General features: G+C 37.1%; 1 protein-coding gene across 1 annotated transcript in view; it reads right to left on the minus strand.

Annotated features, from left to right (window-relative positions):
- Window positions 1-669: 669 nt before the first annotated feature.
- The window catches only part of MYT1L (myelin transcription factor 1 like), a 179,023-nt gene continuing 166,779 nt past the window's right edge, over window positions 670-12,913 (minus strand). Inside the window, exons 18-21 of the mRNA XM_069011517.1 lie at window positions 7,733-7,824; window positions 5,821-5,924; window positions 1,204-1,347; window positions 670-883 (exon numbers count right to left, since the gene is read on the minus strand). Of these exons, the coding sequence (XP_068867618.1) occupies window positions 743-883; window positions 1,204-1,347; window positions 5,821-5,924; window positions 7,733-7,824 (481 nt within the window). The 3' untranslated portion in view covers window positions 670-742. The remainder of the gene's footprint in view (window positions 884-1,203; window positions 1,348-5,820; window positions 5,925-7,732; window positions 7,825-12,913) is intronic.

Below are 12,913 nucleotides of genomic sequence, written 5' to 3' on the forward strand. Positions count from 1 at the left end.
AAGTTAATAAAAAAGTGCTGTTTAAGCTGCTTTGAATCTTCTGTCAAGTTTCCATGGCTTGATGTTGTCTTACAATAAATTACCCATTTTGTAACTTACATCTAATCCATGCCATTTTCTTGGAATTCAAAAAACCTCATTTTATTGCCCCCACCACACACCATCCTTCAAAAACAAAAGTCACATAATATTTTCAAGCATTGTTCAAAAATAAAGCATTTTTGCAACCAATTCTTGCTATGAAACAATATGCACACAAAATGTATTTCTTAAATCCCATAAAATCCTCCAACATGAGGCAAAATGATAGTGTTTAAAAAGTGGCTGCAGACTGCAACATTGTCATTCAAAGCTGTTTTTTTTTTTTGTCCATTTCAGTTCAAAATACTAAAACATTTAATCACTAAAGCATTAAAAAGAATTTACACTCTATTTATTTTGATCAGCTTACCTCTTCAGAAATATATATACCCCAAAAATGTGCATACATTAGCAGCTATAAACATTACATGGCATATCACACTATGTCAGCTTATATGAAAACGTACAAAATGTGAATGTATTCAAAAAACTATTCTGCAGTTACTATCTTTAAAGCAAGACATAAAATCATTATGAAGTCTTGTAAGCATAACACTGTTTCAAACAGAAATAAATATATAACACTTTCTGGTAAATTACAGCAGCAAAAAACAAGAGGCATCCTTTTTTTAAGCAAGATTTTCATCACTATAGCAGCTGTTCAGACCTGAATTCCTCTCACAGCCTGCTTTATATTTTCCAGTAGGGCTTTATTTTCTGGACTCTGATAACGATCTTGATTTGTATACATGTCCGTCAAAGTGGTCACGTAAGCATCAAAATTTTGTTCATTGATTGGTTCCTACGAGATATTAAATAGTAGTTCATATACAACTTTTATTTTCTTAATTGTATATTCATTTAAGCATAACATATTAGCAAGGCATATTGCCACCATTTTTATAATATTTAAAATGCCTATTTAGTTCTTACTTAATTTTACAGGATACACTGGAACAGGCCCTCCATGTCTGTTAGCAGTTAAATGTATCTCTATGGTTTCAGTGCTGTTACCACAAATATCCAACTGGTTGATGAAACATAAACATAAAAAAAGGTATCTATTGTATGAGGTGAACTGAAGATCGCCAAATTCCTTAACTTGTGCTCTCAATCACTTACCATATGTGGCAGCTGGATATTAGCTAGACTATGAATTAAAGACTGGCTTAAATTGGCCAATTCATGAAGAAGAGATTCATTTTGCTGTTCAATTACTTTGTTCTCCTCTTCTATCGTCTTCAGGTTGCTCTCCATGGTGGTAATCTAAAATGGACAAATTTGTGTACAATGTAATATAAGGCAAATTGGTACAAAGCATGCACTCTTTGAAGGGAGAGAGAACAGAAATACCAGGGAAAGGAGAAAAGGTCTATTCATTCATGCTTAAAAAGGTTTTGCTTGAGTCTGCAGTTCTTATCGTTGCTAAGGCTTTTTTATTCCCACTGTATGTTGTATAACTTTAACAGCTTGTCTTTTCAATACTGGTAATAGTGAGTGAATGAATTTGGATTTGATTCCACTCCTTTAGAGCCTTTCTTGTACAGTCAAAAGGCATTAAGAAGGACCTTAGTTCTGCAAGTTCACCCATGCAGTTAAACTCCTAGAAGCTAATCTTAGGGGCATTCTGCAGTAAGTCATCCTTTTCTTATATTTTCAGCTACACATATATCTTGTTAATTAAGCATGCACATCTCCTTGCTGCCAGTGTTTAGCTCTTTGTAAGTATAATTTGACTCTGTGCAAATTCAAAGGGCTGCTTTTGAAAGCTGAACAACTACACGTTATTGCAATGTATGTACAAATTCAGAAAGTTTTCCAATACATAAAATGACTTGTAAAACTGAAGAAACTGAAGAATATTTGCACATAGCCCTGTGGTATGTACAGGTGAAAACAACTGAGACTGTGGTCTGCCTGTATTACCAGGTGACCAGACACATTAGCTCTGACCTTGCATGGTGCCCTGCTTGAGCTAAAAGCACTGCTGAGAGGCAGCTTCCCCTAGTTTGTGGAGAGCATTGTGCTAAAGGAGCTACAACGATTTCAGATGAGCACTGGCTTATGCCTAGCTCATCAAGAGCACATGCAGAGCTCACTCACATCTGTCTGCACTTTCCTCTGTAGCCCCTGTCCTTACTTTCCACATGGGGTGATAACTGTTAACATCTATTACAGTAGTGTACAGTATGCTCTGTGTGTGTATGTAGGTTAAAATATACATTGAAAAGAAAAAAGAAGCCAGTGAAGTGGAAAAAATGCCAAAGAACACAAGGTTTTGAATTCTCAAAACGAGGTTTATCCATTCCTACACTGGCCTAGAGAGTGAGCTACGGGAAGAATTGATACAATTAAAATGCTGATGGGAAGGTCAGAGGTTTGTGCAGTAGTAACAGGCAGAAGGTTATAGGTTCTTAAGTGCATATTAACTTGACCACGGGTGAGTAAATTTTTGGAAATTGGTGGCACAGTCAGGTAGTTAGAGGTACCAAGGTTTTGTTTGGACCTAAAGTTTCCGTCTGCTTATTGAAATGCAGGCCATCAGATGTAACTTTGAAAAGTGATGTGTCTACATGAACAGTCTCTAAGTATCTCTTGCTTTGACTACAGGTGCAGTTAATCCAAGTTGCCAGTATTGTAGGGATTTGGTTTTGTCACAATTAATTAATTCTGAGCTATTTCCACAAGAAATAACAGTAGGGAAAATAATTTCTTCAGCTTTGAACCTGGACACACATCCTCTTGTCTTATTTTGCTTTCAGCTTTTTTATATTGGGGGGAAAGGCTGTATCCAAATGCAAAACATCTTTCATAGGTGCTTGTTAGTCAAGTCATGCTCCAAATTCTACCCTAAAATGTTTTTTTTTTGTATTACAGACCAGAGTGAGGAGTCTGATGTCAATGAAAGCTCAGTTCATTATGGCATACTGCAGCCACCTCACACTAACTTCATCAGGAGCTGACATTCTACAGATTTTCTATCTAGCTGAGCACTGCAACTTGAATAGATCTTTTTTGCTTTTTTCATGAGATGCTGAGTATCTACAAATACAGTGGCAGCTGATCAGCATATCTCACCACTTCACTTAGTATTCATCTGTAACTATCTTACGAAAGCTGGCATATTCAGTTATTGTATTTGTTTGCTTAAAGGCTGAACACATTTTACCCTAAAACTAAGAAATGTTTACTTGTATGTATTCTGAAAATAGGATAATGTGTTGTTTGTATGAGATGCACAACTATTTGCATATTTTTTCTTCCCCTCTGCCCTCTGTGTTTCTGCTCCTCTCATATTTGCACATTAAATTTGAACAAATTTACTAGAAGATCTTAGATTAAAAATACTTTCTCCAAAGTCTTAAGCAAAAAGGCAGCTGAGTAAAGGAGAGTCTTATAAATGCTCCAACTAAGAAAAAGGCTTGACATTTCACTTTATTAAACAAAAAAGTTCTACATGGAAGAATTTCCTGTTCCTGTCACATGAAAAACCTTCACTGGCACTTACAATCATATGGGTTGCAAATCTGTATCAAACAAGACTGTTGCTACTTCTGGTATTCACGTAACTTCCACTATTTTCCCACTGCACATTCCACATCTGTCAAATCTTACTGAAATCTGAGTTGCACAATGACTTTCTAAAGGTTTATCAGCAAACACTTTGTAATGTCCAATATAATTTTACTGTTGCAAATAAAGGGGACTGTTGACTTTGATCCTCTAAATAGTTTGATAATGACTGTGATGTAACTCTCTATGTGTTGTAAATGTAAATTGCTTTTCTTCAGGAGAGTGTATGAATTTAGAACTAAGGCGTCTGAATTTTTATTGAAGTTTAACTTAGTTGGGATTCTCTGCAAGGCCTTAGTATCTGGTTGGGTAAGAGCAGGTAAGTATTAGACCAGATTACCCAGAGATTGTGGAATTTCTAGTATAGGAGGTAAAGAATAGGTTAGACAAGCACCTATCAGGATTGTCTTAGGAAGATCTTAGGAGGCAGAGATGACTGGTGGACAAAATAATGTTTTCATGGTCTCTTGTACCTCTACTTTTTAAAATCCCATTGATCATTTTAATGCCAGTATGTGTCACTGCCAGTCATTCTACCCTTTTTTTAAATCTGCTGCACTGAAGTGTGAAAAGTATCCTTTTAACTTGACAGTAAAATTATCAGCTGAGCTTTCCTTTACCAAGAATATGCAATGGTTCCACAAAGTGCCTAATCTGATTTCTAAGAATATGCAATGGCACTGGTTTGAAGTATGAAAGCTGGAACTGAGACCACTAAAATATGGCTTCTGTACTCATTTCAGATCAAAGCTTGATGTGAAATTCCTAGATAAATCTGAAACTCAATACATGTTTATGCCTGTGATAGTGTTATCATGGCTTTATTTTTCAATTCATCTGGCCAAATATAAAATTGAAAGTGCAGTAAATTATTGACAACTGGAGCATTTACCAATGCACCTGTAACAGCCAAACTGCTTCACATTTTTTAAAAACTCAGCTAAATCAGTCTGTATGTGAATAGCTTCTACAGTGTATTAAGCAGAAGAAAACAAAGCAATTGGAAGCTGCCAGATACAAAACTTATGACCAAATTTCTCAAGAATAAATATATGCAATTTTCCTGCCATTCATTATTATTCCTGCTGTATGTTCTTGCAGATTTTGTCCTCATTACCCTATGGTTATATTTGGTCACATCAGGAAACTGTGTAAACCGTGAATCAAATCCTATGAAGGCTGAATAATGACAACAATACTCTGAATGCAGGCATAAAGTAACAGTGAGGTTTAAGTATCAATTTGGCTTGATTTGAAGTCAAATAAAAACCAAGTTGAAGAAGTAGATCCTGCCTTGCATTTACGACTATACAAGAGGAGAAGGAGAATAGACATGGTGCCCATCACCACAAGCAGCAGACAAAGAAGTAACAAAGAATGAATGGTTTACTCTGTTTCTATTGAGATCATTTGGATGATTGTGATCCTGGGACTGAAGACTGACACATGGGGACTGTGATGAATTTCACTGTTGGTGTCCATGCTCAAATAATGTGAACACACAAGCACCAGAGTCTATGCTGGACACTGAAAAATTCTAGGGAAATTCAATTGATTTTCTTCTTTTGCTTTTTCCATCCAGTGTTAGGACTGCTGAATAATGGAATTTTAGATAATAGTCTAACGTTAGGTTTTCTGCTTTTTTTCCCCCCAACAAATTTATGTGGAATGAAAAAAGAATTAAGCTGTATCTCTGGGACCACTACTGCTGCCAAGGACTGCACTTAGGGTATCACATGATGAAGTGTAACAGGTGTTCATTTCTCTATCTGAATTTCCTCTTTAAGACACGGCAAAAGGCATGTTGCTCATCGGGGCTCCTTCACCTTGTAACTTATGTTAATGACCATGTTGCCACACAATATTTTAACTGCTATTAGAAAGGCATAGCCTTATCAAGGGGAAATACCAAGCTGACCATGGCACGTCATGCTTTGCCATTATTTTAAAGAATGTATTTTGCTGAGTTCTTTTTGGTTTTTTTACTGTTGGTAACTGATGTGGAAAGTGCATAATGAACACTGTTTTCAGATTTATAAATAGCAAATTATGGATAGATATCCTAATATATAAGAAACATAAAAGGGAACAATATATTTCCTATATTTCTTTTAATCAGTCATATAGAAAAAGCAGTTTGAATTTAGGGCTTCATAAAACTGTTACCTGAGTTCTGAGTTTAATCATATCAGCTTCCATCTGGGAGTTGGATTCATTTAGTTCTTTGATTTCTTCATCTAACTGTTTAATTTCTTCATCATTTTCTATACCTGTGACATAAAAATAAAGTGTCAAAATAATTAAGGTTTAAATCAGAGATCAGTGAATTAAATATTTCCATATTTGAAAAGAAATTTATTTCAAGCAAAAAAGAAAAAGGAAGCATTCTTCAAACTTTTATTCTGAAGTTAAAAAGAAGTATTTTCCACTACTTTTCCTTCTTAAATTGCAGTCATTCTCCAGTGAAAGTGTTGAAAATGCCTAGAGGATCAAAAGGATCTTTAGCTTTATATACACTCATTTAACTCTATATTACAAGAAATGCACCTGCAGCAACAAATTTCACTCCACTGTCATACATAATTTATTTAAAGAGTGTGTCCACTTACAGATCTTCTGAAGGAAAGTAAAAAACTTTAACATGCTAATCTCTTCATATCACAGCATTATCAAAATGACCTGTAACTTGTGTTGTACTGGGGGTTGCCCTGACCCAGGTGCAGCACCTTGCCCCAGTCTTGTTAAACCTCACAAGATTCCCATGGGCCACTTCTCAAGCTTGTCCAGGTCCCTCTGGATGGCATCCTGTCTTTCAGGTGTGTCACTGCACCACTCAGCTTGGTGTCATCTGCAAATTTGCTGAGGGTTCACTTGATCCCTTCATCCATGTCATTAATGATGATATTAATTACACTGGTACCAATATGGACTTCTGAGGGACACCACCTGTCAGTGATGTCCATAGGGACACTGAGCCATTGACCACTGGATGTGACAATCCAACCAATTCCTTATTCACCTAACACTCCACTCATCAAATGCATCTCTCTCCAGTTTAGAGAGAAGGACACTGTGGGAGACCATGGCTATGGCTTTACAGAAGTTCAGGTAAGTGACTTCCTATCCCTTTCCTTGTCCACTGATGTAGTCACCCCATCAGTGGACTGGGTTGCTCAGGCAGGCCATGCGTCCAAGTAGCCAAAACATGCACATATTACTCCATAAGGCATTTTTCCTGGGCACGGCAGGTACAGTTTTCAATACTACCCATGTTGTAGAGAAAGTAACACCCAGATCTTGCACTCCCTGGTTACAAGCTCTTGAACAAAGAAGCCACTGTGTTCTCCAGCTGTGCTGGCCGTGTGGGCAGAGGTGCCTCTTGCACTGCATTCAGATGCTCTGTGGCTCGAAATGCAGTTAACACCAGCAGTTAAGAAGGCATGCACTGTCACAGACTAAGTGACTACATAGTTTTCCAAGCAAATTCGGGACTTGGGCACCTCCCAGACAAATCTTTTGCATATTCCTTACTTGAACTGAAGCACCTACGTTTTGCTTTCACTGCACTTCAACTACCAGGGTACTATCCTGACTTTCATCCAAGGTACTTTCATCATCTTCCCTGCAACTCAAGGTTCCCAGGAAGAATTACAGATTACTGGAGCTGAAATGGCACAAAGCCATCTCCATCTGCCAGAGGTTACAGAGCCATAGGTCCAAATGAATTCAAGGGAACTCAGGAGGAATTGGCATTCCAGAAATAAACCCTTTTTCTCTTCTGAATCCTGCAACAATATAAGGCTAAATACTGACCTTTGATGAATGAAATGTGAACCAGCAAATTATAATGGTATATTCTACTATGAAATATTTTAGATTTATATAGACATAACTCAGTCTGACTGCTCTACTCCTGGCTCAGGTTTCCAGAGCATAAAGCCTGGTTTCACTTCTACTGACAGTGAATTCCCAATTTATACAGAGTGGATTTATACATGTAGGAGAAAAGGCAGGAGAGTAACAGTAACTTTAGTTTACAGAGAATTAGTATTTAAGGAGGTAATGATTAAAAATTTACCATTACTGGCCCGCTGCTTTATTGTTAGCATTTGTTCTCCAGACAGCTTTGCTTTCTTCATTGCTGAAGTAGCTCTGGGGCATCCTGATAAACTGTGAACAGTAAGGAGCCTGTTAATTTTGACAGGTCATTGAAAAGAAATCTGTAATCCAAAACTGTAATAAAAACAGTATCAGAGACATAGTTTATCTTCACTGCCTAGCATTGAAAGAATGCACTAGTCTGAAAAAGAAAAGGACTTACCAGTAGTGATTTCATTGTTTTGTTTTTTCTTCCAAATTCTTTTTGCATAGCCAGCTAATATAAAAGTCAGATATACAGTCCAATTTTTTTAAGACAAGATACTTTTAATAAAACGTTTTATTTTAAAAGCAGTTTTTGTGTTAATACTCCCACTTGAATTTACATGTCCCTGCTTTAAACTTCCACCCTTTTTTTATTCAAATGTTCAAACATGGAACTGAATGATGAGAGGACATGAGCTACCTCTCATATCCAAATGACTAGCTCTCATAAACTGTGCTTTTCTTTGTGATATTGTGAATATCACCTATGGAGCTGACTAAATTGCTGTTTTCTAAATTTTTTCTTAAAATGACAGTAACTATGTGTTGGCTTTTTTTTTGAGCCCAAGGAAAGTCATTCCAATAAAAATGACCTTATTTTGACGGGGGATATATATGCCTTATAATACATATTTGTTACATTTATGGATGTACATTCAGTTATCTCCTCTCTCATGTTGCAAAAATATTAAGCTTTTTAATTACATTGTACAAAACAGTTTGACAGCAAATGCAGTCTTAGTAGGCTTTATTGTAAAAAATAAAAGTAATGATCAGACAGTGCTCACTATTTAACAAATAATGGTACACACCAAACTACCTCCTTTTTCCAGAATCATATCTTTAATGTAGTTGCACTACCACAGATAAGAGAAAATATATATTAAATCTAATTTAATGATGGAAAACTATAATCTTATTCTAAGGAAGCCTTAGCTTTAGTGAAGGGAATTTGGAAGCTTGCTAAACAATTTCCTGTGTCCTCAACATTTCAGTTTTCATAGCCATGGAAACTGAGTAACATCACGTACTTCTCATTGCATACAGGCACATTTATATTTCCTCTCCAGATGCAAAGGAAGACTTTTATTTACAATTTCTAATTGTGCAAATCAGATTCAAATCTAATACTCAAATAATCGCTCTGTAATATGGAGGAAAGTGTGAATTTGATTAAAAGCAATTCCTTAAGTAAAGAGACAACTTTCTTCTAAATAAAGTCCTCTAATTTACATATAGTGTTTGATTATTTAAAATGTTTCTCTGAAAAGCCTGCTATCAAGTGCAGTAATACAAAAAAGTATTACTCTTAGAAAAATATATAAAAAAATTTATTTTCTCAGCAAAAGAATCTGTGCTCAACATTTTCTAAAGCTTTGTGACTAAGAAGATGTATAATAAAGCAATACTAGTAGTATCAAGAAATAGCATGACCTAGTAGCTTTTGGCTGTAGCTTAGTTGGTAGGATGCCAAATTACTGTTCCAAAGTCTGCTATGGATTCAGTGTGTGACTGTAAACAACTGTCCTCTTGAAGTGTCAAAGGGAGCCTTGAAGACAATTAAGGAGGAGAGGATTTGGCGTCTTGGGAAAAAATGTTGGCACAGAGAAAGAAATGAAATAACAGTATATACAAAGTTTCTGCATCATTTAACTGACTTCATTTTTGTAATCTTTCTGTTGATTTAATGAATTGTCTCATATTTTGTCCTCACTCTTTTTCAGAACAAGTTAGCATCACTGGGCATTACAACAACTGCATTAGTTTATTCTCATCTTGTTCTGTAGCCTTTTCCTCTCTAAAAGTCTTGACTGATGACAGCATAGGGAACCCCTCAAAATAAAATCAGCCTTCAAACAGCCTGTAAGTACAGCATTCAAACAGACCAACAAGAAATCTGGATGCTAGAACAGCACACCTGAGAGTGCAGAAAAACAATCAAACAAAAAAAAGTTTGTTCAGAAGTATTAGAAATCTACCATGAGATTCAGCGTGCCTAAATCCAAATTTTGGTGCCAAGGACCTGATCTTGTTCCCAGGCCATGGTCCTCTACACTAATTTTTCAGGACTGCCTAAACCTGTAGATATCTTTTCAGCTTGTCTGGAAGGTTACCTCTCCACTGGTATGCCCAGGGTGCTCCAAGGTGCGCTCTTACCCTGAGGCCCCAGGTACAAAGTTCCATATGTACAATACTAAGCTTTCCTATTCCACAAAATGGGGTGGTCACATTCTGCCAAACAGCAACTCCTGTGGCCCATTGCCATTGGAGAGAGATCGAGTGCCGGGGTAGGCACGTAGGCAGCACCTATAGCTCGGCTGCAGTTCAGGCACCTGGGCACCAGATGCCTTCTGCCTAAACCAGACCACAAAGATCTGGGTGCTGTGCTCCATCCTTGCTGCTAGAACTGTTGGAGAGACCTTCTGCATGTATTATCTACCTTCTTCTGGAGGCACCCAGATGAACCATGAGTTAGTGAGGGGAAAGGCAAAGGGCTTATTTTTGGGCATACAAGTGAGGATGCAGAAGGCTTCCACATTCTGTAGCCAGATTAGTTTTGTTCCAACCTGCTAGTGATCTAATACAATATGCACAGATAAAGGAGAGCTTTGACCAAAATGGGTTTCTTGAAATGCATCTACATGCCTAAGCCACAAGCTTCTTCTTTTTGCTTCCCCAATCCTTACATGCATGGCTTTAACATGCATCATGCACCTCTATGACTACTTTTAGCTTGTTACGTGTTCGTCCTCAGAAGAGGCTATGAATGAAAAGATGGTCCCAAATTTTCCAGTGGCTTTATTCAGTTCAAGAAAGCGTTCAAAACTCCCAAAGGTATCCTGCTCACCACAGAGGAAGATGCCAAAGCCAGAGAATGCCATTGACTTCCTCTGCAGGTCTTTTCTGGCAAATCTCTCTCTTCATTATTTGTATATTGTATTGTAAGCAGATTATCTCACTTTCCTGAGCCAGGCACTTTCAGTGAAGCAGATACCAAGTTAGTAACCTCAATTAGAGTATTGAATTTTGCTACAGTTTGTTTAAGGTGTCTAAATTCTTCAAAAATGAGTTAGTCAAATATAGCAATGTGCATCCTTTTTGCTTTGCTCTATTCTTAATTAAGTTACCTAAAACTGTTTTAAGTAACTAAAAAAGTAAATTAGGACTTTTAGAATAAGCTTCTACTCTGCAAGGACATTCAACCTCTTCCATTTTATCTTATTGATTATGTTTACTACTACTGAAAGCAACTGTTCTTTGTCTGATTTGAGAACAACCAAAAGAAGTCAGGATATATGCACCAGAAGTGGGCTATTGTACAGAGGTTGAAACTTATGGAGGTGTAAAGTTAACCAAAAATCTTGAATTGAAATCCCAGTGAGACTGAGAGCTGCCTGAGATTTCTAGAAGACTGGGGGGTAGAGGAGACAGAAGGAAAAAAGGAGACAGAAAATAGTAGATATGATTTTTTTTCCTGTGACTGGCAAACAAAAGAATACAACTGAAAGTTATTTCAGTGCTTTAAGAGTTATGCTTTAAATATCTCAAAAATGAAAGAAAGACCACGAGAAACATCTAGGTAGTAGTTTTGTTAAGGATAATACTTATCCTCACATTAAGCATGGTATGAAGCTGTGTCAGGGAGGTTTAGGTTGGATATTAGGAAAAGGTTCTTCACCCAGAGGGTGGTTGGGCACTGGAACAGGCTCCCCAGGGAAATTGTCACAGCACCAAGCCTGATAGAGCTCAAGAAGTATTTGGACAATATTCTTCAGGCACATGGAGTGATTCTTGTGGCTGGACTTTGATGATCCTTGTGAGTGCCTTCCAACTCAGGATACTCTGTGATTAAGTTTGAAGCCTTTACAGTTGATGTTTGTCATAGGTTTTCAAACTTTACGCTGACTTTTACATAATTCTGCAGCTTAATCATTCCAGCAAAGAACTAGTAAAATTAATCACAATTATCTCACTTGCTCCTGCCATTATTCTCATACACATGAGAAAAGATAAGAAAAGATAAACATAGTTGAGTACTCTTTCCATAATAAAAATGGTTAGACTTTCTAACAACATTGCTGGGGTACTGCTGAAATAAATTCAGTACAAACGTGCCAAGCCACGCATTATCTCTCTCAGACTCTGGATGCCACAGGGCTTGAAGGTACAGCATTTTGCTGGGACTGCGAGAAGCACCAGCACCCGCTCCTGGGTCCCTCTGAGTTTCTGATCCACCAAGAGCTGTGAGTCTCTGTTGTATCAACAACCAGATGACCATCAGCACCTTATTTTGTTGGGATGCAATGTGTCTTTGCTCTTGATGAATTTCTACTGCTGGGCTTAACCTCTAATTTGAGAAAGAAAAGTATGGTCTGGCACTTCATCCCAGAAAATCACCCTCTGCCATAACTTAACAAAATACTATAAAGACTATATGGTGATTGTATCTATTAGAATTGAACATAACATGAAGAATGAACTTTCTTTCTGGTTTAGCACTATGGTTATCTTAATGCAACCACTGCCTTGCCATATGTTCAGTGGATTGGAAAAGAGGGTGAAATGTGTTCAAAAATAAAATGAAAATTAGTGGTGAAAAAAGGTTTTAAAGGGGTATTTAGGTAGTGTTCAGTGCACATTTACTGAGAAATTAAAAAATAAATAAATTTGGGCTAAAATCCTGAACTGCTTCAAGAATGCAATTGCATTGTCTTCAGGGATGTAAACAACAGAGGCCACCAGAGTGGAGGATCATTGACCAAATGGAGCAATTGTCGGGGTGACCGATTTTAGTTATCTGGGTTCCAGCTATGTGTTAAATACTTTTTTTCCTCAGAACACAGATGCAGTTTAGTCCCTCTTGAAGCTGAAGAAACTGCACTTGGCTTGTCAAGTGAAGAAAACACTTTCCAAACAGAGAAATAGGGATATGGGAAAGGAGTAGATAAAGGTCAAATAAAACACAACTTTTATATTTGGTATGTCAAGTGTTGAAGTTTACAAAGAAAGAAACAGGGTGTAAAGAAACCAGAGCCTTAACCTGTAGTACCCAAAAAGCATTCTAAGGACAAACTTTATAAACCCTGTAAGATGTTTATAGATTCACTACCACAGC

Source organism: Aphelocoma coerulescens, chromosome 3 (genome assembly GCF_041296385.1).
Source record: "Aphelocoma coerulescens isolate FSJ_1873_10779 chromosome 3, UR_Acoe_1.0, whole genome shotgun sequence".
Taxonomy (NCBI): Eukaryota; Metazoa; Chordata; class Aves; order Passeriformes; family Corvidae; genus Aphelocoma; species Aphelocoma coerulescens.